This window comes from Artibeus jamaicensis, unplaced genomic scaffold (assembly GCF_021234435.1).
Source record: "Artibeus jamaicensis isolate MK-2021 breed Jamaican fruit bat unplaced genomic scaffold, CSHL_Jam_final contig_519, whole genome shotgun sequence".
NCBI lineage: Eukaryota > Metazoa > Chordata > Mammalia > Chiroptera > Phyllostomidae > Artibeus > Artibeus jamaicensis.
Window position 1 is genome coordinate 24,670,889 of NW_026521871.1, and position 23,438 is coordinate 24,694,326.

Below are 23,438 nucleotides of genomic sequence, written 5' to 3' on the forward strand. Positions count from 1 at the left end.
TAAATGTACTGAGAAGTACATATTGAACATTTTTATTTACCACAGTATTTAAAAGTCCTGATTGTCACTTCTTAAGATTTTCATTAACATGAAGTCATTCAAGAAGTCTCTGGGATTTCTCTATTATCCACAATGAGAGTATGAATAATCCCTTCTTTCCGCTTTCCACTACTGACAGCCTTTATGTAACAGTCGTGGTTCCCAATACTGAAGTGAGTTTCTGTCCCATCATCTACAAACTCGCCCTAGGCCAACAAAAGAAGGATGAATTAGTGCTCAGAAACAGTAATCTTTATCTAGGGCATTAACACCATCTAGAAGGGTGGCATAATGCAGTACATATTAGTTAAATGTGAAGCTTTGCAAAATCGTGTCCAGATGCTGTTATATTCTGCTATGCATTGAAATTTCATATTTGTACTCCCTACAATCTAAGGATCTTGTTTGGGAGAGAAAAAGTAAACACGTACCTCACAGCTCTGTCTATACCATGTACTATGCAGACAGGATATTTTAAAAAGTAAAGCATAATGGGAAACATTTATTAGTCACTTGTTTTTATACCAAGAATGGTTTACATGCATCATTTCATTGCATCCTCACAATAACCCCAAAGAAGTGCTATTATCTTCATTTTGTAGGAATGAAGAACTTGAGGCATGGAATGGTTAATAACTTGCTTACTAGTCAGTAAGGGATGGAGTGTTCTTCACCACTCTGAAAACCTGATTCCTCAGGATGTAAAGTGACTTTACAATAAAATACACAGATAACATAAAATCAAACACTACTAAATCTAGACTAGCTCTGGTCAGTGCAGCAACCACTAGCCATACATGGCAAAAATGAGCATTTGGGATGTGGTGAGTCTGACATGCTGTATTAAGTGTGAAATCTACACTGGATTTGGAATACTTAATATGAAGCAATGTAAGATAACTCACTAAAAATGTTTATATTGATTACATATTAAATAAAACCACTTTGATAGACTAAATTAAATATAAAATAAACCACCTTAAAACATGGCTACTAGAAAAATTACACTTGAAGCTCACATCTGTGGCTTATACTATACTTCTATTGAATAATACTACTGATCTGGAGTAAAAAGATAGGGGTCAAGTAGTACAGAGAAGGAAGGATGAAAAGGAGGATTAGAAGATAAAAATGAAAGAGCCAAAAAGCAAACTCCAGTCAGCCTCAAAACCTGGCTGCGAGCTTCCGGGCAGCCGAAACAGACAGAGAAAGGTCCTGTAGCTAACATTAATTAACCAAAGAAAGCACAGGGTACATCTGGGAGAGAAGCCTTTTCCTAGCTTTGAGAGGAATTTGACCAATAGCTCTTCATGGGAGGCATACTGAACCCCTCTAAAAGGGCCAGGTCTGAAACTAGAGTGCACTGTGTGTTCTTTTCACTCTTTTATTTCAAGCCTTGAAAAATGCCTTTCTGTTGTGCTTCTGTAAAGATCAATTTAGAGGGCAGGGCAATAGTTGAGCAATACAGTCCCTTTAAGTAGCTTCTTGGCAATTTGACAGATATATAATCTTGGTCGTGAAACTTGCAGATAAATAGGAAGAGGAGAAAATAAGCTGTAACTCACAGGCAGCAAGAGCAGGTGTGCATAGTACTGGGGGAGCAACTTGCTACAAATGTGACTAGAGAGGAGGGCATCTCCTGCAACCCTGGTGCAGCAGCATGAAGGGCAGCATGGGAAGCAGGGGTGCTTCCCATTTGACCCCATAACATGGGAATTTCCACCCAGTGATTTCAGCTCCTGGTCCCACACTCTCTGCTTCCACTCCCTTCCTGTGTTGTATATACTACACCACTATTACTTCACTCCAGCTTGAAATTTACTCCTATCTTCACCCCACCCACAGCACTGACAGTGTATCAGCTGAGAGCAAGAGCCAGACACACGGTTTTAGGTGGGGACCTCATCCCGCTTGGCCACAATGAGTGGGCAGCCTCTTGGCACGGCCAGTCTATAAATTCCACTTGCCTGCTGGGGGTTGTGACAGTGCCCTTTCCTGTCTGCTTTGTGTTGTCATCTGACATTGTGTGCATTGTTTCTTTTTCAAAAACTGCTTTTAGGAAGGTACCATATGTTTTGAGGTGATGGTGTAAAAAAAGCCTTCTATTCAAAGTGTGACCTGTGGATCAGCAGCACTGGCATCACCTGAGGAAATACTAAGATTTGCATTTCAACAAGATCCTAAGTGATTTCTATGCACGAGTGTTTGAGACTCAGTGGTGTAAAGCACCACTTCAGGAGGCCGCAACTTTGCGGGGGAAGAACTGTCTAATGTGGGAACTCTTTTTTAGGATAGAGCCTGGTCCAGAAAAAGAAAGGTGGAGGGTGAGGTTTGTGAAAGTTTACAGCTTAAATTGTTCCCAAACTCTTCTTGCCCAGGCACCTTCTGGGAAAGGTTTTAAGATTTTGGAGTCTAGAGTAATTCATCTCTTTTGTTTTCAGCTAAGGACGGTGGCAAGTTATAAAACCTTCATAATTAGAAAACATAGCAGCATTTCAGCAATAACGCACACACACGGCGCGAAGGGTGATCAAAAGGCCCACTTACTGCCGTCTCCATTTTTTTACCGTTGCACCAGACATCCATGGTGTCTTTTTCTGTAAAAGTAACACATTTAAAAAATTATAATCTATGATTTAAAGATAAAGTTAACTCTGTAGTATTTTCAGAAAGGTTTGATACACTGGATTCCTAAAAGTCCATTCACTTTTCATAGCTTTCAAATTCTTCTAAACTTGAAGAAACTGATTATTCTTTGTTCACAAAATCAAAGTGAAAAAACACAAACTTCTAAGAGAAAATCCTGGTCCTGATACAAAGTGATGAAGACTTGTTAAACAAAAAAAAATAGCGCAGCACAATCTTTAAGGGAGGGTTATACGAGTCGCTGTGAGGAGGGACTTCCCCGCATAGAACGTCCTTAGTACCTCTGGTTAGCTGGCCAGCCCCGTCCTCACACAGACCCGGCCGGATGATGGCGCAGAAGGCCACCCAGAAAGGCTACCGTGGGGTTCATGGAGGGCGGACAGCATGTCAGGGCTAGGAATTGTGCCTGAAATTTCTTACCGGATAGCGAAGTAATCTCTTCATTTTTGTCATGATTTCATTTGGGGAAAAATTATTAGATCATAAGAAAAAAATATAGGTATGCTTGGTAGACTGTGCTGAGTACAGTGCTAATACAATAAGAGCCAACTGCTGCCATGAGTCACCTGGGCATTAGGCTGCCATAGCTCACTTCAGGAGGGGTGTGTGTGTGTGTGTGCGCGCCCATGTGCACAACTGTACATGCTTTTTGGAGACTGGATTCCCTAGACCCACTTATTAATGTCGGTGTCCTGGGGAGTGGCAGGAGAGAAAACAGCACTCAACAAGTGACCAGGGGATGAGCTTCGGGAATAATGAAGACTAGGGATGTGCATGGCCTGTGTGTGCACAAGGAGTCCAGGGGGTCGAGGCTGAGGTACCAGACTGGCGTGACACAGACAGGCCATCTACTCTGGAACGTGGTCTTAGGAGGATTCTTTTCTCCCCATACCTGGAGATGGGAGCCTCACTTAGAAAGTGGAGAAAGGACTTTGAGCTGGGCTAGAGGCAGAGGGGCCTAGGAGATATGGGTAGGGGCGCCCCTGCACCCCTGTGGCTTCTGAGCAGGAAGCACTTACAGCCACCATTTCAGGGAAACCCAGAGTGTCCCAACCTATGACCAGAGCACACAGTGCTAAAATAAACCACGATGGTGCTGAGACTGGAATTTTCCTCAGTGTGCCTGCTGAACATGCGCATGCGCTCATATTTATTTTTTTTCACATTTATTATTAACAGCTATTATTAACATGCCTCTGAGGAGCGCCACTAACCAGAGGCCATAAAAAAACATGGAATAAATTTGACTACATAAAAGTAGGAAAGTTTTCTGTATAAACAAAACCATGCACACACACAAGTAAAGTCATGCAAGACATGACAAACTGGAAAGAATATTCAAAACTCACAACACAGACAGAGGGCTAAACTCAGTAACATTAAGAACTCCTCTCTCGCAATCAAGGAGAAAGAGACCAGCCATCCCAGCAAAACGGGTCAAGGAACATGAACAGGCGTTATTGGAAAAGAAACTCAAAAGGGTCTTAAACATATGAAAAAATGTTCACCCTCACTCAATTTTGTGAAAGGCAAATGCAAGTAACACTGAAATATTATTTTCACCTAGCAGAATATCAAAAATCCAAAAACCCAACAACACACTGTCTTGAGAACCAGTGTGGAACTAGGTATGGGAGCATGAAATGGTAAAAGCATCATAGAGGGCAGCTGGGCAAAATCTAAGGAGACAAATGCAATTGATCTTGGACCCAGCAACACTACTTTCGCACTTCTATGAACTGCTCCTAAAGAGAGATGTGCGCTATATTCCAGGAAGCATGTGAATGAACAAGGTCATTCAATACAGCTTTTAACAGTAACAGAGTAAAAACAGCCCAAGTACCCATCACTTTGGAATGAGTTAGATAAGCTATTTTATTTACTATTTAAATTTACTCTATAGTTATAAAAAAGTATGAGAATATTCTTTATGTACTAATATGAAAGGATCTTCAGAATATACTAATAAATTAATAATGAAGATTTTATGTAATAAAGAAGTAATAAAATATATTTGTTTCCATCTGAATGAAGAAACACCAGAAGGATTCCATTAAAAATGGCTATCTTATCTTGGACATTCCTTGTAGCAATATTTTTTTTCTGATATTTTGCCTTGGTCAAGGTAAACAAAAGAAAAAAACAAACAAATGGGACTACATCAAACTAAAAAGTTTTTGTGCAGCCCTGGCTGGTGTGGCTCAGCAGACTGAGCACCAGCCTGCAAACCAAAAGGTCATCAGTTCAATTCCTGGTCAGGGCACATGCCTGGGTTGCTTAATGTCTCTTTCCCTCTCTTTCTCCCTCCCTTCCCCTATCTCTAAAAATAAGTAAAAAGAAATCTTAAAGAAATAAATAAAATTTTAAAGATAAAAAGGTTTTGCACAGCAAAGGCAACCATCAACAAAATGACTGAATGAAAGAATATATTCACCAATGATACTTCTGATAAGGAGTAAATATCCAAATTTCATAAAGTACTTATAAAACTCAACACCAAAAAGAATCCAATTAAAAAATAGGCAAAGGACCTGAATAGAAACTTCTCCAAAGAAGACATACAGATGGCCAATAGACATGTGAAGAGATGCTCAGTGTCACTAATCATCAGAGAAATGCAAATTAAAGCCGCAGTGAAATACCATCTCACACCTGTCAGAATCACTATCATCAATAAATCAACAAACCACAAGCCTGGTGAGGATGTGGAGAAAAGGGAACACCTGCACTATTGGTGGGAATGCAGTTTGGTGCAGCCACTGTGGAAAGCAGTATGGAGATAGCTCAAAATATTAAAAATGGAACTGCCTTATGACTCAGTGATTCCACCTCTGGGAATATATCGGAAAAAACCTGAAACAATAATTCAAAAGGATATAAGCACCCCTATGTTCACTGCAGTGCTATTCACAATAGCCAAGATTTAACAGCCCAAGTGTCCATCAGTAGATGGGTGGATAAAAACCTGTGGTACATTTACACAACAAAATGCTACTCAGACATAAAAAAGAAAGAAATCTTAACTTTTGCAACAGCATGGATGGACTCAGGGAGTATTATGTTAAGTGAAATAAGCCAGTCAGAGAAAGACAAGTACCATATGATTTCACATCACGTAGAATCTAATGAAATTTCCAAAATGGGCATATGCGTGGAGTAAACAGGGTGGACAGGAACGGGAGTGGAAGCAAGATTTCTCAATGTATCTTTTCACATCGCTTTTATTTCTGAATGATTATCACCTGTTCAAAAATTCATGTTATGCCCTGAGTGGTGTGGCTCAATTGGTTGGGCGTCATCCCACAAAGTGAATGCTCACTGATTTGATTCCTGGCCCGGGCACATGCCTGGCTTGTGGGTTCAGTCCCCAGTCAGGACATGGACTAGAGGCAACTGATAGATATTTCTCTCCTTCTCTTTCTCCTTCCCTTCCCCTCTGTCTAAAAATAAATAAATAAATAAAATCTTAAAAACAAAATAAAAAATAAATGAACACATTGATCTGATAAAGCATCAGCAGTGGATTCAGTGAGCAAAGGAGGCACCGGAGTGTGTTCACCTGGGAGCCTGTCCTCTCTGTCTACCTGCAGATTCCCCTGACCCACGTGACCAACAGCTGTGGTTTGCAGATACACCTGAGCAGGGATGCACAAGGTTTCCGAGCAGAAAGAGACTTTCCTCCCAGTGTGAAGTTTCAGCACAACAGTACTTCTCTCTTGCTGCCTTTGCTTTCCTCCCACAGTGGACAGCGGTGTGGCGACCGCCAGGCCTGACGATGCTGACCAGTGCTACCTGCAGGCCTCCGTGCGCCTCACATCCTTTGGGTGGGGAAAAGGAAAGTACAGGATCTTTGAGGTCAGAGAGGCCTGTGTTCAAATCCCAGCTTTGTGATTTATTAGCAGTATGCTTCCGAAAGTCACCGCCACCCTGAGTCTCGAATGGCTTCAGTTTCCTCACAGGTAAAATGAAGATGATATCATTTTTCTTGTGAACTGCTATAGGGGTTAGAAATAATTTACGTAAAATGCCTAGTGCAGTATCTGGCACAGAATATGGCCTCTCACTATACTGTATTGCTTTTGTTATTAAGAGCTTTTTCTCTCCTTGGTGTGTTTTAACTTCTCAATATAAAATTGAGAAAGTTATATAATATAGTTATTTGAAATCTGTCAAATAATAAATATATAGGTAACTTTCACCCCAAGACTCTAGGTAAGTCCATTCTTTGCCCATGTGCAACAGTAATAACCACAAATAATGTTTTAAAGGAACTCATTATGGGAGATACATTGCTAAATATTTTATATGTATTCTATTATGCTTCTCCCATGTAACTCTGAGGTAGATGCTATTATTATCCCCATTTTACAGATGAGGAAAACAGGGCTCAGAGGGTAAGTAATTTGTCCATCACACAGCTCTGACCCAGTAGCCTGCATTCCTCATCACCAATCTAAAAAATGCAGGCCTTAGTCAGAAGAGTCTGGGGCTTGGTGGGCGCTGGAAGTGGAAGCTCGAGCTATATACATACTCCAGGCAATTCTGCCCTCATGTCAGGAAACGGTTCTAGCCTTGTCCTTTTACCAGATCAGCAAAAGGCACAAGTTTGGGCTGAACTTAACTCTTTCAGGCTTAAGAGGAACTGTAAATGGATAGATAAGAGTGAAGACAGGCAAGGAGTGGGAGGAGGAAATGAGATTTTAAAGGCTAACAGAAGCCACCATGGATATGCAGATTCCTGGGCATTTAAAAGGAAACAAACGATAAACTTGGCATAGGTTAGGTAGCCTTTTCCAGTTCGCCTATGAGAAGTTACTATCAACGGTATTACAGTTTAGGAAAGCAGCTGATTAAGTTTCTAAAAGTATTTTGTTTAAAGTGTTTTAAATTTATTTTTAGAGAGGGGAAGGGAAGGAGAAAGGGACAGAAACATCAATGTGTGGTTGCCTCTTGTGTGAGCCCCACTGGGCACTTGGCCCACAACCCAGGCATGTGCCCTGACTGGGAATGGAACCAGTGACCCTTTGGTTTGCAGGCCAGCACTAAGTCCACTGAGCCACACCAGCCAGGGCTCTAAAGTTCTTGTAAAGGCTTGGTTTAATCATGTGAAACCCAATATGTTAAAATGTATTGACACTAATTCTAACCCTTTCAAAACCAAAACTTCCATTAGTAAGTAATGAGATAGAAGAGATCACAAACTTGACTGTAAAGTGCAGTGCTGCACTGCTAAACACATCACTGTGAAAGTCCGAAAAATAAAGATGAGCTTCCAAAAATTTCCAAAAACTAAATATAATCTTACTATATGATCCAGAAATCAAGTTCCTGCTTATTTATCCAACTGATTGAAAAATTTCTGTCCACATAATGTAAACAAATGTTTACATAGCAGGTTTATTCATAACTGCCAAAATTGCAAGCAACCAAGGTGAATGGATAAACAAACTGCAGCTGTCCCATACAATGGGATATTATTCATCAATAAGAAGAAATCAGCTATAATTGGCTCTCAGGGCCTGAAAAGACATAAAGGAATCTTAAATGCAAATTGCTAAGAGAAAAGAAGCTAGTACGGGAAAACTACATGTAGTATGATTCTAACTACGTGACATTCTGCGAGGCAAACCATAGAAACAGCAAAAAGATCAGGGGTTGCTAGGTGCTGGGAGAGGAAGGAGGAGCGGGATGACCAGGAAGAGCAGGGGGTCTCTGAGGCGGTGCAACTATTCTGTATGACACTGTCATGGTGGAATGTGACACTATACGTTTGGCAAAACCCACAGAATGTGCAATGCAAGAGTGAACTCTAGTATAAACTTGGATTTTAGTTAATAGCAATGTATCAATATTGATTCGCTAATTGTAACGGATGCATCCCACCCATGCGAGATGTCAACGATAGGGAAAACCGAGGGGATGTGGGTAGACGGAGTATATGGGAAAATGTACTTTCTGTTTAGTTTTTCTTTAAACTTATAACTGCTCTAGAAAATAAGTCCATTTAAAAGAAGGAGAGAGGAAGGTAGGAAGGTAGGCAGACAAAAAGAAGGGAGAGAGAGGAAGAGAAAGGATATGCGAGAAACAGAAATTTATAAATTTAGAAGACAGATAAAAAATCCAACATATACCACAAACTTCCACAGGTAAGAATCTGAAGCAAAGAAACAGAACTAATAATAAAACTATAATTCAAGAAAATTTTAAAAAGAAATTTGATTTTACACATTGAAAATAGATACTTACCATGTACCTGAGAAAATCAACCAAGAATTACCCTGATATAGTCTAGTAAAATTAGGCCAAAAAAAGGCATTTAAAAATATATTTCATTTATTTATTTTTAGAGAGAGGGGAAGGGAAGGAGAAAAAGAGAGAGAAACATCAATGTGTGAGAGATATATTGATTGGTTGCCTTTCACACACCCCCAGCTGGGGACCTGGCTCAAACCCAGGCATGTGCCCTGACTGGGAATTGAACCAGTGACATTTTGGTTTGCAGGCCAGTGCTCAGTCCACTGAGCCACACCAGCCAGGGCAACAAAGCATTTTTTAGAGAAAGAAAATCAGAATGTCATTAGACTTTTTAAAAAATCCTCACCAGAGGACACTTTTTCATTGCTTTTAGAGAGAGGAAAGGAGAGAGGGAGAATGAGAGAGAGAGAGAAACAGTGATTTGAGAGAAAGATCCACTGGTTGCTTCTCATACATGCCCCAACATGGGGATCGAACCCACAACCCAGGTATGTGCCCTGACCAGGGATGGAACCTGCAACCTTCTGGTTTACAGGAGGCCACTCTAATTAACAGCGCCACATCAGCCAGTGCTCACTAGACGTTTTAACAGTAACAGATTATGCCTAAAGAAGGCAGAGTAATATACCCAAGATATTTTTAAACTTTTTATTTATTGATTTGAGAGAGAGAGAGAGAAAAACATCAATTTTGTTGTTCCACTTATTTATGCATTCATTGGTTGCTTTTTGTATGTGCCCTGATTGGAGGTTGAACCTGTAACCTTCATGTGTCAGGATAACCAAATGAGCTACCTGGCCAGGGCTCTAAGATACTTAAGGAAAGAAACATGAGCAAAGAATATTATATCTAACCAAACTGACCTCCAAGTATAAGTGATACTAATGTCATCAACATATGAAACTCAGGCAATATTGTTAATATTCCTAAGGAATATACTAGAGAACAAGTCTCAGACAAGCAAAATGACCACACAGGAGTAATATAATGACTTACAGAACTACGTATGGGCTGGAAGGAACAGATCATAGTATATAATGGCTGTATGTTCACAGATACAGTAAACTGGAAAATGATACAAAAATATTTAAAAATTTTTTGGTAATCATATTAATGGTGGTAGTATTTATGCTGTTAATGGAAACTATTATGTATGTTATGTGGCACAAAGCAAATAAGTAATTATGTCATATGCTAATTGCATCCTCCTTTGTGTCCTTGAGAAAAATTCTCAGTGTGGAAGAAGGGACATACAGATGTTAGATGAAGTTCGTCCATCCATCCATCCATCTATATAATTTCCTTGCTTCATACACTGAGAACCTGAAAATAGTGAATGTGCATCCTTAAGTTATGTCCATATTATGCTCTTGAAATAGTATTATTTTCCTCTAACAAAAATCAGGTCTTTTGGAGAAATGGGTGATTCCAGGTTTAGGCAGAAAATGTTCAAAGTGATCAGCCTAGGACATCCTGCCATACCAGATAGCAAGTGAGCTATCAAAGTTGACTAAGGATGTGTCAGAAGGACTGGGAGCCAATCTAAGGAGCATCCATCCCACTGGCCACAAAGGGGAAACTTTGAGCATCAATAAAGATAATACTTGAAATATATTAAAATGCATTAAAAATGTTTAAATCCATGAGTTAATGATTTTAAAAAACCTAAATGATCACCTTTTGAAAGAAAATAAGGAGCTGATTCAATATATTGAAAACTAATAAAGGAAAAAGAAGCATTCTCTCCCTCCCTCCCTCCCTCCCTCCCTCCCTCCCTCCCTCCCTCCCTCCCTCCCTCCCTCCCTCCCTCCCTCCCTCCCTCCCTCCCTCCCTTCCTGGCACATGCTTATTGATTTTAGAGACAGGGGAAGGGAGGGAGATGGATAGAGAAACATCCATGTGATGAGAAATATCGTTCTGTTGCCTTTCGTACAAGCCCCAACTGGGGACGAACTCGCAGCCTCGCCACGTGCCCTCACTGGGAATGAAACCCATGACCTTTTGGTTTATGCCACAGAGCTCCAACCAACTGAGCCACACCAGCCAGGGTGTTCCTGAATTTCTTAAAAAAATTTTACCTCTGTGTAACTAAATAATGGATAACAAGAAGCTTCTCATTATAGAAGTACATCACCTAATGAATAAATGATAGAATCAGAATACCACATTTCGTAAGTGTTAATGAATTCATGGATATAAAATGTCATCAAAAATTGACAATACCATGTGTCTCTTGATACAACAAAGCATAAAGTAGTCTTTCCAGGAAAAAAACCCCTACATTTGACCAATTCTTCAGAGTAAGCTACCAATTTACAAGAATATTAAAGACAGAGGAACATCACAGGGAGGCACTCCACAAAATTCAGACCGCAGAAATCTCTTCAAGACAAACCAACCCTGTTTCTTCAACACATAAGGTGTACAGGAGTTTCTGGGGGGTTTTCCTAACTAAATGCATTTATTGCTTGATAAACATTTTTCATTCTTAAAAAAATCTTTTTAGCCCTGGCTGGCATAGCTCAGTGGATTGAGCATGGGCCTGTGAACCAAAGCATCGCGGTTCGATTCCCAGTCAGGGCACAGGCCTGGGTTGCAGGCCAGTTCCCAGCAGGGGACACACGAGAGGCAACCATACATTGATATTCTCTCCCTCTCTCCTTCCCTTCCCCTCTAAAGATAAATAAATAAAATCTTTAAAAAAATCTTTTTAGAGTCATTTGCCAGCATTTGACTAGACTGCGGAATGTCGAAGACATGGACGAAAGCTCTGCATCTCCACGTCCTCAGTGCCCGGCACACTGACTGCGGTTCAGCAGGTGCTCAGTATTCTCTAAGGAAACACATCAGTGAGTTAACAGGGTGACCTGACCAGTCTGAACTTCCCTGACATGGAGAGGAAAGCAGGAGAAACCAGGAGAGAGAAAAGGTAGTAATGGTAAATATCCATGCCACAAGTTCTGAGGGCCCATAGAAACTGAGAACACAGACGGTAAATCTGGAAGAACAGAACTCAGCTTAAAGCTCAACAGCTCCTCACTTTTTACTTTTTAATCTACTTTATCTGGATTCTGACGATTTTGATCTCCTGCAGTCCTAACCCTATTGCCACCTAGAGAAAAATTCCCTTCCTACAGATGAATCTTGAATTTCCAACTCCCTTTAGACAGGCTTTTAAAGTGAAATATCAAAAAACAAGTGTCTATGCCAATATCTGTTTTTGTAAGGCCAAGTTTATAATCCCAAAATCCATCACTATAAAATCTGCCTCCTACTTTATATATAAATTAATTGATTAATGAACACCTTATCCATACAGAACACATTTTAAATAGACCTGCACTTGCATTCTTGCTACTCGAAGCCTCCATGATAGGTCTGGACAGTAGGGAAACTAACTGAACAGCCGTCGTAAGAGCCAATACGTTCTGGAGAAACAGCCATCACTCACCGAGCACAACTCTGAAGTCCTCACCATCCAAATGTAATACCCATGTATTGGTGGTTTTTGATCTGTTCTCCATATACTTCTTGAGACTTTTCCCATCAATTTCCAGGGTATATTCATAAGCAAAACCACTGACAGCATCTATATTTATGGTTGCTTTTGTCTTTGCAGCTCCAACACAGAAGGTTTCTTTGCCCACTAGCTTGAACATCCATTCTTTTCTTATCTCCTCCTACATAATAAAATAGAAAAATTGAAAAAGCATGAATGGGGGAAAATTTAATATTTAATTTTAGAAATAACATAATTAAAGTGAGCAAATGACAATGCTAGTTAGATATAGTTTTAATTTGTGATGCAAAGATTTTAGAAAATAAAGGCATTTTAAGTTTAAATATTAGATGTTATATTTAATGAATTCTATAACTATTATTAGATCATATTGTACAGCAAAATGATATCAGCCAAAATATAAAGATAACCACTTTAATAAGAGAAAAGCCTGAATTCACATATGAAGAATCTATATTAACAAAAATCAATCTTCTCCGTATACCATATTTATAAAGTAGCATGTTTTTTTCCTACCTTCCCATCTACATATACTACTCGTTTGCCGGATGTGGTCCCATGTTCAAATTCAATCTTATGAACTCCGTCACTTAAAGCAACATCCCAAACGGCTACAAGATCTGTCATTTTTTCCAGGCTATGCAGGGGGCTAAGGGAATAAAATACGGCAATTACAATGGGCCAAAGACAGTAATAGACTAGCCAATTAATCCTTTCAAGATGAAAACAGATTGTAAAACCCCTGAAATTACAAATATTAAAGGATATTACCTAAGAAATCCTACAAGCACAGGTAACTATCTCCTTCCTCTTAGACACTCCTCCTTTAAGATAAAACTACTCTATAAGGGTACATAGTCGGATAATTCCAAACAAAGTCACCTTAATAGTAATAGGATTAAGAATCTATCAGTTTATCCATGCTAGTATTCTAAGTTTGGCTACAGAATAATGCTGGGAAAGGTCAGTAAGAGGTCTCTATTTCTCCCCCCTCGTCCCCCCATTTCAAAAGCAGTGTTTAATTTTGAATTTTCTTCTCCAGATCTAATCACTCCAAGACAAGAATTCTACAACACTTTCATAGTTACACTAGTGGCTAGGAATTAATTTTAACAACCAAAAAAAAATGTTCTAATTCACTAAAGTGAGACTGAGAGGTCATGGAAGAAATGTCCTATATCAAAAATTAAAATGTTATGGAAAATAGTAACTTGTCATTACTGTAGGAAACCATATTAAAAAAAATAAAGGATTCTAGTTAGTCAGAAGTTTGTGGACCAATTTAAACACATTTTAGTATAGAATGTATATTAAAACACAATATAAACATTTTAATATAAAACGTGTTCTATGTAAATGACATGTATAATATGAATATAACAGAAACAATATTTTGACATTGATACAGGTTTTTAGCTTTGAGAGATGTCACCTTACAGCATTGACGATCATAGCTAACAGGTAAGTGCTCACTGTGTGCCAGTCACTGTTCTAAGGGCTTTACAGATAGTAACTCATGGAATCCTCACCATGAGACAGGTACTATTATTATCCCCATTTGATAGACAAGAAAACTGAGGCTCAGAGAGGCTTAGGGCTTGTCTTAGGTCACAATGACAGTAAGTGGTAGATGGGACTTAAACTTAGGACTCTGGCTCCAGAGGCTATTCTCTTAACTACAACCTAGTCTTCATTCCCTGTAATCTACTTTGTGTGTTCTATATCAGAGGTACTAAACGGCCTTTATATCATTTGGAAGTGATTGCCAAGAACTTGGTACTGAACTTGGGATTTGAAGATCCTACTTCTGGTCCTATGGAAGTGCCACATTAGTGAAGGCCACCTTCGTGTCAGGTGTTTATTACCTTTGTTCTACACCATAGAAAAGCAAAACCATGCATTGTGCAATTTCACAAAATGTGTCCCCTAAAAAGTAACCCAGATAAATAACTCTTCTGAATGATTAAAACAATCTTGAAACTTTCAAAAGCTAGTTTATCACAACACAAGACATTTACCTTTCATCATCTTCAAAGATAGGACTGTCATCTCCAGATGCCATGGTTGGCAAAATAGTCTTTAATCCAATTAGCAGCCAGGAAAGAAAAAAGCAGAATTGCAGGCAAGAAAGATTGAGAGCAACAAAGATGGTATCTGCAAAGGGTTTTTCTAACTTTGCAATCCGTTTCTTAAATTACATGCAGTTTCTGATGAAACAGCTTTTACATCCAATAGAATTGCGAGCCCTAATTTTTAGGAAAAGAAGTCATGCCAATTGGCTAATCATTTTTCTATGATATGGATTTACAATTTCCTAAAACTAGAGAAGAAACTCTAGTTTATTGTAAGGATTACACCACACCAGAGCTTCAAGAGACCCAGAGGTTCTCTGGATCCCATGTTTCTCGATTGAGGCAGAAGAAGCTCCACGGGTGTGAGGCGGTGAGTGGGTCAGAGAGTACATAAAACTCCGGGATAGATGGAATGCATCTTCTGGAAGTACCAATGTTACAGGTGGTAACAAATTTAAAATGCAATCTTTACATTAATTTTAGAAGGCTACATTATGGTAGAATATATAATTTTTAAAAATTTTAGATAACTTCAAAGAAATGTTGAATTTGCAGGAAGCAGCCAAGAATGTGCCAGTTCACTTCATAACAGCAAACTTAATTTATCCATTTACTCAAACCTATTTCATTTACCAGTGTCAATAATGAATCCACAAAAGTTATGTGGTTTGCTCAGGTCACTAGAAGGGCCCAGGCCCAAACTACAGCCCGGTGCTCCTGTGCAACGAACTATACTGAACTGGGCTGTAATGTGAATTGAGCTTTTTTTACTGAGACCAGAAGCACAGATATACTTACAATCTGTGAAACCCTCCACATTCAAAGATTTGAGATTAATGGTGGTACCCCTGCCAAACCTACTGAAAAACAGGCTCACTAATTTTTGCTACCAAGATCTACCCTAGCCTGGCCCTCTCACTACAGATGCCCAAGGGTGCTCACTCCTTGTTAAAAATGGGAGATCATCAGCCTTCTTTGGCTAAAAACAGTCAGAAACCACAAATTGTTTTTAAAAAGATGTTAAGAAGAGATTAGCATCTATGAAAGCATTATAAAAGGCAAAGAAAAGCAAAGAATTTTGGAATGAAAACTAGGTAAATATCAAAATACTTTGTACCTAAAATAAACTTCCTTTTTAAAATTTGCACCTTACAAATTTGATGATTTTTCTAGTCTTAAGCTCCAGTGTATTGCCTATGAAAGTGGAGGGTATCCTACAACTATGAAAGCAAGGAGCACACAAAGCAATAGAGTAAGCCAAGCAGCGTAATATCAACTTGGATAAGGCGTCCTTTGAGGCAGAGAGGACTTACGGATATTATTCAAATTCTGCTCTACAACTTTTAGAAGCTCTAGAAAGCAGTAATTTCAGCATTCAAACTTGAAAGAACTGCCAAGTTACCCACTATAAGGAGTTTCCAGTATCACATCCTAAGATAAAGAATGGTACCATCTTAACTATAGTGACTTTTCATATAGGTATAAAAAATGACACAATCAATTTAAAGGGAGATTAGAAATCAAGATAACATTTTAAAATATTTTTCTTTAAATGATCAACATTCATTCATTTAGTCAACATTTATTTATGCTGTTTAAGGTGTTTTAAAAATGTTTTGAAAATAGTGATGATGGCTGAACACCACTGTGACTGTATGTAATGTTACCAAATTGTTAACACTTAAAAACAGTTCAAGTGGCAAATTTTATGACATACCTATTTCACCATCACTTTAAAAAATACTCTAGTATACCAAAACCTTGAATTGCACAATTTAAATGGGTGAATTAGATGGTATATGAATTACATATCAATGAAGTTGTTAAAAACAAAAGACCCAGGTGCCCTGTCAGTAGTGTTTCTCAGACTGTGGTATCACTTCCGATCATGGGATGGTCACAGCTGTCCTCGTCCCTGATCAAATGAATAGGGCCCTTATTCATTTGAATGAGAAATCACTGTCACACACAGATCTCTAACTTATAAACTGCACATAATAAACACATGTCATCTTCTAAGTCCATCCACCATGATAACAGTTATCAGTGGCTTTCATGCAGGCATTGAGCTGGGCACTAAGCTCAGAGTGAGGGACTCAGAGACCAAAAGGTAACGACAGCACAGCCATGGGAGTGTCTCGTAAAGGGAGTAAAGTGCAGAACGGGCTCACAGAGAAAGGGCCCTAACCCTGCCAAATGTGCGGGAAGGCCTTGGTTTAAAATCTGGGAGAAAGGAATCAAGGCACTGTAATTTTTAAATTCTAATACATATATTCAATTTTTAGGATCACATCACCAAAAAGGAAAATGATAGTGACAAAGAAAGATTTCTTCTATTTTAGCACAAAATGTTGTAAATGAAAAGGATGGAAACACAAATTCCATTCATGTTTATTGATGAGGTCAATGTCACTCACTCAAAGTCTTTAACAAGTCTTTTACGAAAATTTTTGAGTATCTAGTGACTACCTAGCAGCATGATCTTTAAAATCCCTTCCCTAGCCACACAGCACCTGTGTTTCAGAGAATGACTTAAGCATTAAAAGGTTTCCACGACTCATCTAACCCCAGCTTGAATTTTGCATTAACTTAGAACTTAACTGTACTGAGGACCACAGTGGTTTGTCCAAGCTAAAGTTAAATCAGTTTTTAAAATTACTAAAGTACTCAGACTAAAATTACTAAAGTACTCAGAATTACTAAAGTTCTCTGGGTAAGGCCAGCCACAAGGCCGGTCACTCTTTAACAAACCGGTGTTGACATTTTGCCCCCTGTCCCCTGCGACCCACTGGGACCTACAACGAAGTTGGTTGGAAAGTTCTTTGAACCAGGTATTATTCCCAAATGCTAGTGGAGGTACCAAAAACGAGAATAACTCTTTTAAGCAATTTGCAATGTATACATACTACGAGCCTTTAGAGGAGTCACTGTAAGCAGTGATGCTCAAAAACCAGATGGAACAGTGCTAACAGATTGCTTTTGTAACAGCTATAAACTGAAAACTACGTATATGTTCACTAACAAGGTCGGAATCCAGTAAGTAAATAAATCACAGTCCTGTCACTCAACAAACTGAAGGTCAAGCCCGGGCCAGACTCCGGGGAGGGATGCAGAGGTTAACCTGGCACACATGATCACAATCTAGTGCAGTCAATAAAAAGAAACGTGGGAAAACGTTTAAAGCTGAAGGTAGATGCCCATGATGTATTAAGAGAAAGAAGTCAAGTTACAACACTTTCTGATCCAGGTCCTGCAAAAACAGTCTGATCGTGCTTACTGGGAAAAGGAGGGAAATATTCCCTAATGCTAACCCGGGTTGTCTCCGGAGTGCCGGGATTCGGCTCATGTGCTTCTTTCCTTGTGCTTTTCCACTTTCTCAACAATAATATTCAACTTCGAAAAGTACAATATTAACTTTACAGTTGGGGGACAAGGCCTTCCGGAGGCTGGAGCGGCTGATCGAAGGGCCTGGTTAGGCAGGGGCGCGAGGGACTCCGGTCCCCGCCTTTGATCACGGCCCTGCCGTCCGGACACGCCCGGAACACACTCCGGCCGACGCCGTGCCTCACCGCGGGCTCACCGCAGCCGCGAAGACGCTGCCCTACAGCTCGCAAGGCCCGCCGCCCACCGCCGCCCACCGCCGCCCACCGCCGCCGCCTTTCGGAGATGGCGGCCGCTCCTGCTGCAGAGGGGGCTCCCGGGACTGCGCGCAGGGGCATCCGGGGGCCGGGCCACGGCGCCGCACGTGGGCCGCGGGTCTCACCTGTACGCAGCGGGCGCCGTGAGGCTCTGGGCCAGGCCACCGGTCTGCGCGGCCTCCGGCACGTAGGCCTCCGGGGCTTCTCCCTTCGCTGTGAACCAGACGCTGCCTCTGCAGAAACTAAAGCTCGGAGAGCGCGAATACCAAGCGGGCGGATTGTTTGTCGCGTTTCAGGTCCCCTGGGGCGCACAGGCCGCCAGCCGCCCCCCCCCCCCCCTCACGGCAATCCAGCCCCGCCCGCCGTTCCGCGGATGGCTTTTAGCTCTGGGCAGAGGCCCTTCCAGAGAAACACAGCCCGGCACTGCATCTGGTCACCATGCCAACAGCGTTGGTAAGAACCAGCAGTGGTAGGCGTTGGACTGGACCCTAGGGATGATAACCTCGAGGGGCAAAAACGGACCCTGTGCCTGCGCTGAAGTCAACGGGCAGTTGGGATCGATGGGATCAGGGCATTCCCGCCTTTAAACCTCCTATGGGTTCTGATTACGTCTTTGGTTTAGAGATGCCAACTCCTTATGGGAGGCGTAAGGCCCGTGTTTGAAGTAGTTCTTGCCTACCTGGCTTCATTTAGAAACGCAGGTGATGCAAGCTCCTTCTCCCCTCAGGGCCTCTCCAGTGCTCCTGACTTCTTCCCTTAGATAATGTCCATTTTGTTGTTGAAATTCCAGGGGCGTCTAACCTTTTGGTCTCTTGGGGCCACACATTAAATACATTGAGACACATAATCTCAAAAAAAAATCTCGCACTGTTTTAAGTAAATTTCCAATTTTGTGTTGGGCCACATTCATAGCCATCCCGGGCTGTGGACAGCCCTGGATCATTTCTTAGGGAAAACTATTCTGGTCCCTAAAGCACCTGTAATTCTCCTTCGTCCCTTTCAAGGTGTGCAATTTTTTGTGTGTAATTTTTGCTGAATGTGTATCTTGTTTTAAAATAGGTTTTACAGCCCTGGCTGGTGTAGCTCAGTGGATTGAGCATGGACCTGTGAACCAAAAGATCGCAGTTTGATTCCCCATCAGGGCACATGCCTGGGTTGCAGGCCAGTTCCCAGCAGGGACCAGTTCCCAGCAGGGGATGCACCAGAAGCAACCATACATTGATATTTCTCTCCTTCTCTCCTTCCCTTCCCTTCTAAAGGTAAATAAATAAAATTTTTTTAAAAAGGTTTTACTAGAATGGAAGGAAGGGAGACAGGGAGAGAAACATTGATGTGAGAGAGGACGGAGAGAAAACACTGATCCCCTGCCTCTCTTCAGGCTCCCCAGAAGGGCACAGAACCACAACCCCCAGCCCAGGCACTTGTACCCACCAAGAATCAAACCATTGACCTTTCACTTTGTGGGTGGACACCCAACCAACTGAGCCACACAGGGGCAGGGCCTGCATGTGTATCTTAGTAGACTGAGATCTGTGAAGGCAGGGACCATGGTGGCCCAGCTGTCATTTTATCTCCCACATTTGCATAGTGTAGGCTCCCTCAGAGTAGGCTCTTATTAATGTTTGTTGAATGACCAACTGAAGATCAGGCCTGGGTAATGTTTTAGGTGGCCTTGGGTTTCACTTTAAGGAGGGACAATGTCACCTGCAGAGAAAGAGGAAGGTTGTTGAGTGGGACACCTGAGGACAGCAGTGAGTGGTCCCTGTGGAGAGTGGGCCCAGCAACAAAGCAGAGACATGACAAGTGTTCTGGAGGGGTTCTGAGGGCCCAGCAGATTTGGGGGCAGAGAGGCATCCAGACCTCTTACGTAATCTCTTCTTGCAGCTTGATGTCGATGTAAAGGACTGTCTCACCTTTGGGGTTAAAGGGTGGATTCATTTCTACATTCTAGGCCAGTATGTGAGTAAAGGGGGAATTGAGAGGCAATAGGGAATAATCTTTTGATTAGATTATACAGTCTACAAACTAGTAACAACTGAATTATTTTTATTTTTAAGAGAGAGAAACATCAAATGTGAAAAAGACGCATTGATGGGTTGTTTCCTGCTTGCTCCTGGACCTGGGAGTGTAAGTGCCTGGACCTGGGATCTAGCTCTCAGACCAGGGTTTGAACCCACAACCTACGTATGTGCCCGGACTGGGAATTGAACTGGCAACCTTTCAGTTACAGGATGATGCTCCCACCAACCGAACCACATTGACCAGGGCAATAACTGAATTCTTAAGTAAATTACGTTACAGGAATTCTGCTTACTGAGTGCTGGGTTCTTGTTTGCTGCTCTGTACTGGAAGTCCCCTGAGACAAAGACTTTTCATGTTTGTATTTTCTTTTGCACCAATATCTTGAACAGGGAGTTTAAAATAAATGATTGTTGAAAGAATGAATTAAGGGGAAAAGGTAAAAGACTCCAGAGTGGTGAAATTTCCAGAGTTGGGACAAAGCTGGGTGAAGATGTCTCCTTAATTTTTTTTCCCTAGTCCTTAGTTCTTCTTAGAAACAATCCTGAGTTGTTGGGTTAAGACTAGAAAATCCTGGTCAGTAAATCAAAGACGTGTTAATGAAGGATCATATTTTCTTATAAAACTTTAGGAATTGGGCTATCTTTAACAAAACCAATGGGGTCATTTATCAAGTGCTTGCTATGTGCCCTTGTATCATTGCCTATAGTTTTTTAAAGATTTTATTGATTTATTTTTAGAGAGAGGGAAGGGAAGGAGAAAGAGAGGAAGAGAAACATCAACATGTGGTTGCCGCTCGCATGCCCGCTACTGGGGACCTGCTGTACAACCCAGGCATGTACCCTGACTGGGAATCGAACCAGGGACCCTTTAGTTCACAGGCCCATGCTCAGTCCACTGAGCTGGGAGAGAAACACTGATGGCACACCAGCCAAGGCTCATTGTCTATAATTCTTACAACAGCCAGTGATTATATTTACACCAAATTACAGAGAGACTCATAGCCCTTCAGGAGTTGCAGGGCCAGTATGTGGGGCCAGGCCTGTGGAATTTGAAAAGTTCACAACAATAGGACCTTACTAGAAAAGTGTTCATTAAGATTGAATAAAATCCGAGCCTTGTCTTTGAGGCCTAGAAAGATCCTGTGCCCTGGGACAGCAGGGTGAGCTCAGAAGGTGCACCCGGGTCTGCACCCAGAATGGGCAAGGCAGTTCGTGATTTCACAGGTGACCTGTTCTGTGTCACTATTTTCTCTTTGGATATAGTGTTTGGGATACTTGGGATTAAGGAACATACCGGTTTGGGCTGCATTTTTCACCTACTCTTTCCCTGGGCCCAAGACACTAGAGACAGGAATAGTATGTTGTTACCAGACAGGATTGTTATGGAAAGAAAGAAAGCTGAACACAACATTGTGAAAGGTATTGAAATTGAGTACAAAACATACTCATTCATTCAGACTGATCCTGCCTTTGACTTTATTCTCGCTCTCAGATTGTTTCCCAGGAAGTACGTGGATGCTGCTCTTTCTTCTTAAATGGCCTCTCACCAACTTGCCCATAGATATCAGTGATTTGTGTTAAGAGAGAAGCTAAAAATGCTCTCATTCACAATAGTCCATGTTTTAATTGAGCCTCCTTTTGCAAAGAGAATTGTTAATGGGTTGACTGATTTTCTGAAGTTACTTTTTAAAAAATTTTTTTTTAATCTTTTTTAAAAAATATTTTATTTATTTTTTGAGAGAGGGGAAGGGAAGGAGAAAGAGAGGGAGAGAAACATCAATGTGTGGTTGCCTCTGGTGAGTCCCCTGCTGGGAACTGGCCTGCAACCCAGGCATGTGCCCTGACTGGGAATCGAACCTCGATACTCTGGTTTGCAGGCCCGCGCTCAATCCACTGAGCTACGCCAGCCAGGGCTGAACTTACTTTTTGAAGAGCATGAATAGAGATAAAAATAAAAGGAAAAGTACATAGTCTGATACCTACACGTTTAAAATTTTAATGTGACCTTCCAGCATTATTCCAGTGTGACTACCAGCTCTGTGTTAAAGGAAGAGGCCCCAGTGCTTTAGGCAAGAGCTCAGGGCCCAGGATTCTGGCCTTAGAGGGCTGTGTCAGAACCAGTGTCAGTGATTACAGCCTCATGCTGCTGGCCGGGCTCTCCCTCAGCTCAAGGAAGCTGTGGCGCAAATGCAGAAAGTAGAGAAGCAAACCAAGGTGATTTTGTAGACCTTTCCAGACAGACCTCCAATATATGTGTCTGGAAAAAGTCCAACCATTATAAATATAATGAGAATGGTTCTCAGGACTTCACTGAACTAGTCAGTGGGGGTGGTAGACGCTATTGAGTGAGCATGTGTACTGTGTGGCTGTCACATTCAAAATGACTGAGCAAGCCCTGGTGGCTGGTGTGGCTCAGTGGATTGAATGCTGAACTGTGAACCAAAAGGTTGCTGGTTCAGTTCCCAGTCAGGGCATCTGCCTGGGTTGCTGGCCAGTTCCCTAGTTGGGGGCCTGTGAGAGGCAACTGATTGATGTATCTCTCACACATCGGATATTTCTCTCCCTCTCTTTCTCCCTCTTTTCCCCAGTCTCTAAAAATAAATAAATAAAATCTTTAAAATGACTGCGTAGAGCAAAAATCTGCATCAAATTTTGCATTAAGCTTGAACATCCCTCCGCAGAAACTATTTGGATGATTCAGAAGGCCGCAGCTATGGGCAGCTGGTGATTGGCAGTTACATCATGACAGTGTTCCCGCTCATGCATCATGTGTGGCGTGGAGACTTTTGGCAAAACATCAAATCATCCAGGGGACTCAGCCCCCCTCCAGCCCAGATTTGGTGCCCTGTGACTTCTGGGTTTTCCCAAAACCAAAATCACCTTTGAAAGGGAAGAGATTTCAGACCATCCATGAGATTAAGGAAAATACAATAGGGTAGATGATGGCAGTTGGGAGAACTGTGTGAGGTCCCAAGGTGCCTACTTTGAAGGGAGCGGAGGTGTCATCATCCTATGTACAGTGTTTCTTGTATTTTTTATCTTCTTCAATAAAATGTCTCTTTTTCATATTATATGGTTGGATATTTTCTGGACAGGCCTCATATATGTAAATCTTCTTGGGCGTGATATAGTCCTGCTTTTAAAAATTATTTAAATGGTACCATGAATGAATGGCAGCTGGCAATTTGAGTGTAAGACAGGACTGTAGGGATCTCATCCTTCGGACCTCATTTCACCATCATCACTA

General features: G+C 41.2%; 1 protein-coding gene across 6 annotated transcripts; it reads right to left on the minus strand.

Moving 5' to 3' along the window:
* On the minus strand, nt 1-18,494 carry FAIM (Fas apoptotic inhibitory molecule). Of its 6 annotated transcripts, none has more exons than XM_037139416.2 (6): nt 18,296-18,407; nt 14,479-14,537; nt 12,977-13,109; nt 12,392-12,620; nt 2,587-2,636; nt 1-245 (listed from the first exon to the last, which is right to left on the minus strand). In XM_037139416.2, exons 2-6 carry the CDS (start codon nt 14,520-14,522, stop codon nt 99-101), a joined length of 603 nt encoding a protein of 200 aa, XP_036995311.1. In that variant the 5' UTR covers nt 14,523-14,537; nt 18,296-18,407; the 3' UTR covers nt 1-98. The 6 variants fall into 6 exon arrangements, with proteins under 6 accessions (XP_036995311.1, XP_036995312.1, XP_036995314.1 ...); XM_037139417.2 differs by lacking the exon at nt 18,296-18,407 and adding an exon at nt 17,844-18,082; XM_037139419.2 differs by lacking the exon at nt 14,479-14,537 and having other exon boundaries at nt 18,296-18,494.
* Between the last annotated feature and the right edge of the window lie 4,944 nt (nt 18,495-23,438).

Coding starts and splice junctions, on each gene's coding strand:
- FAIM (XM_037139416.2), bottom strand. CDS start 14,522: ATGGCATCTGGAGATGACAGTCCTATCTTTGAAGATGATGAAAG. Junction 13,110..14,478: donor ATCTTTGAAGATGATGAAAG/GTAAATGTCTTG, acceptor TTATTCCCTTAG/CCCCCTGCATAGCCTGGAAA. Junction 12,621..12,976: donor TAGTATATGTAGATGGGAAG/GTAGGAAAAAAA, acceptor TTTATTATGTAG/GAGGAGATAAGAAAAGAATG.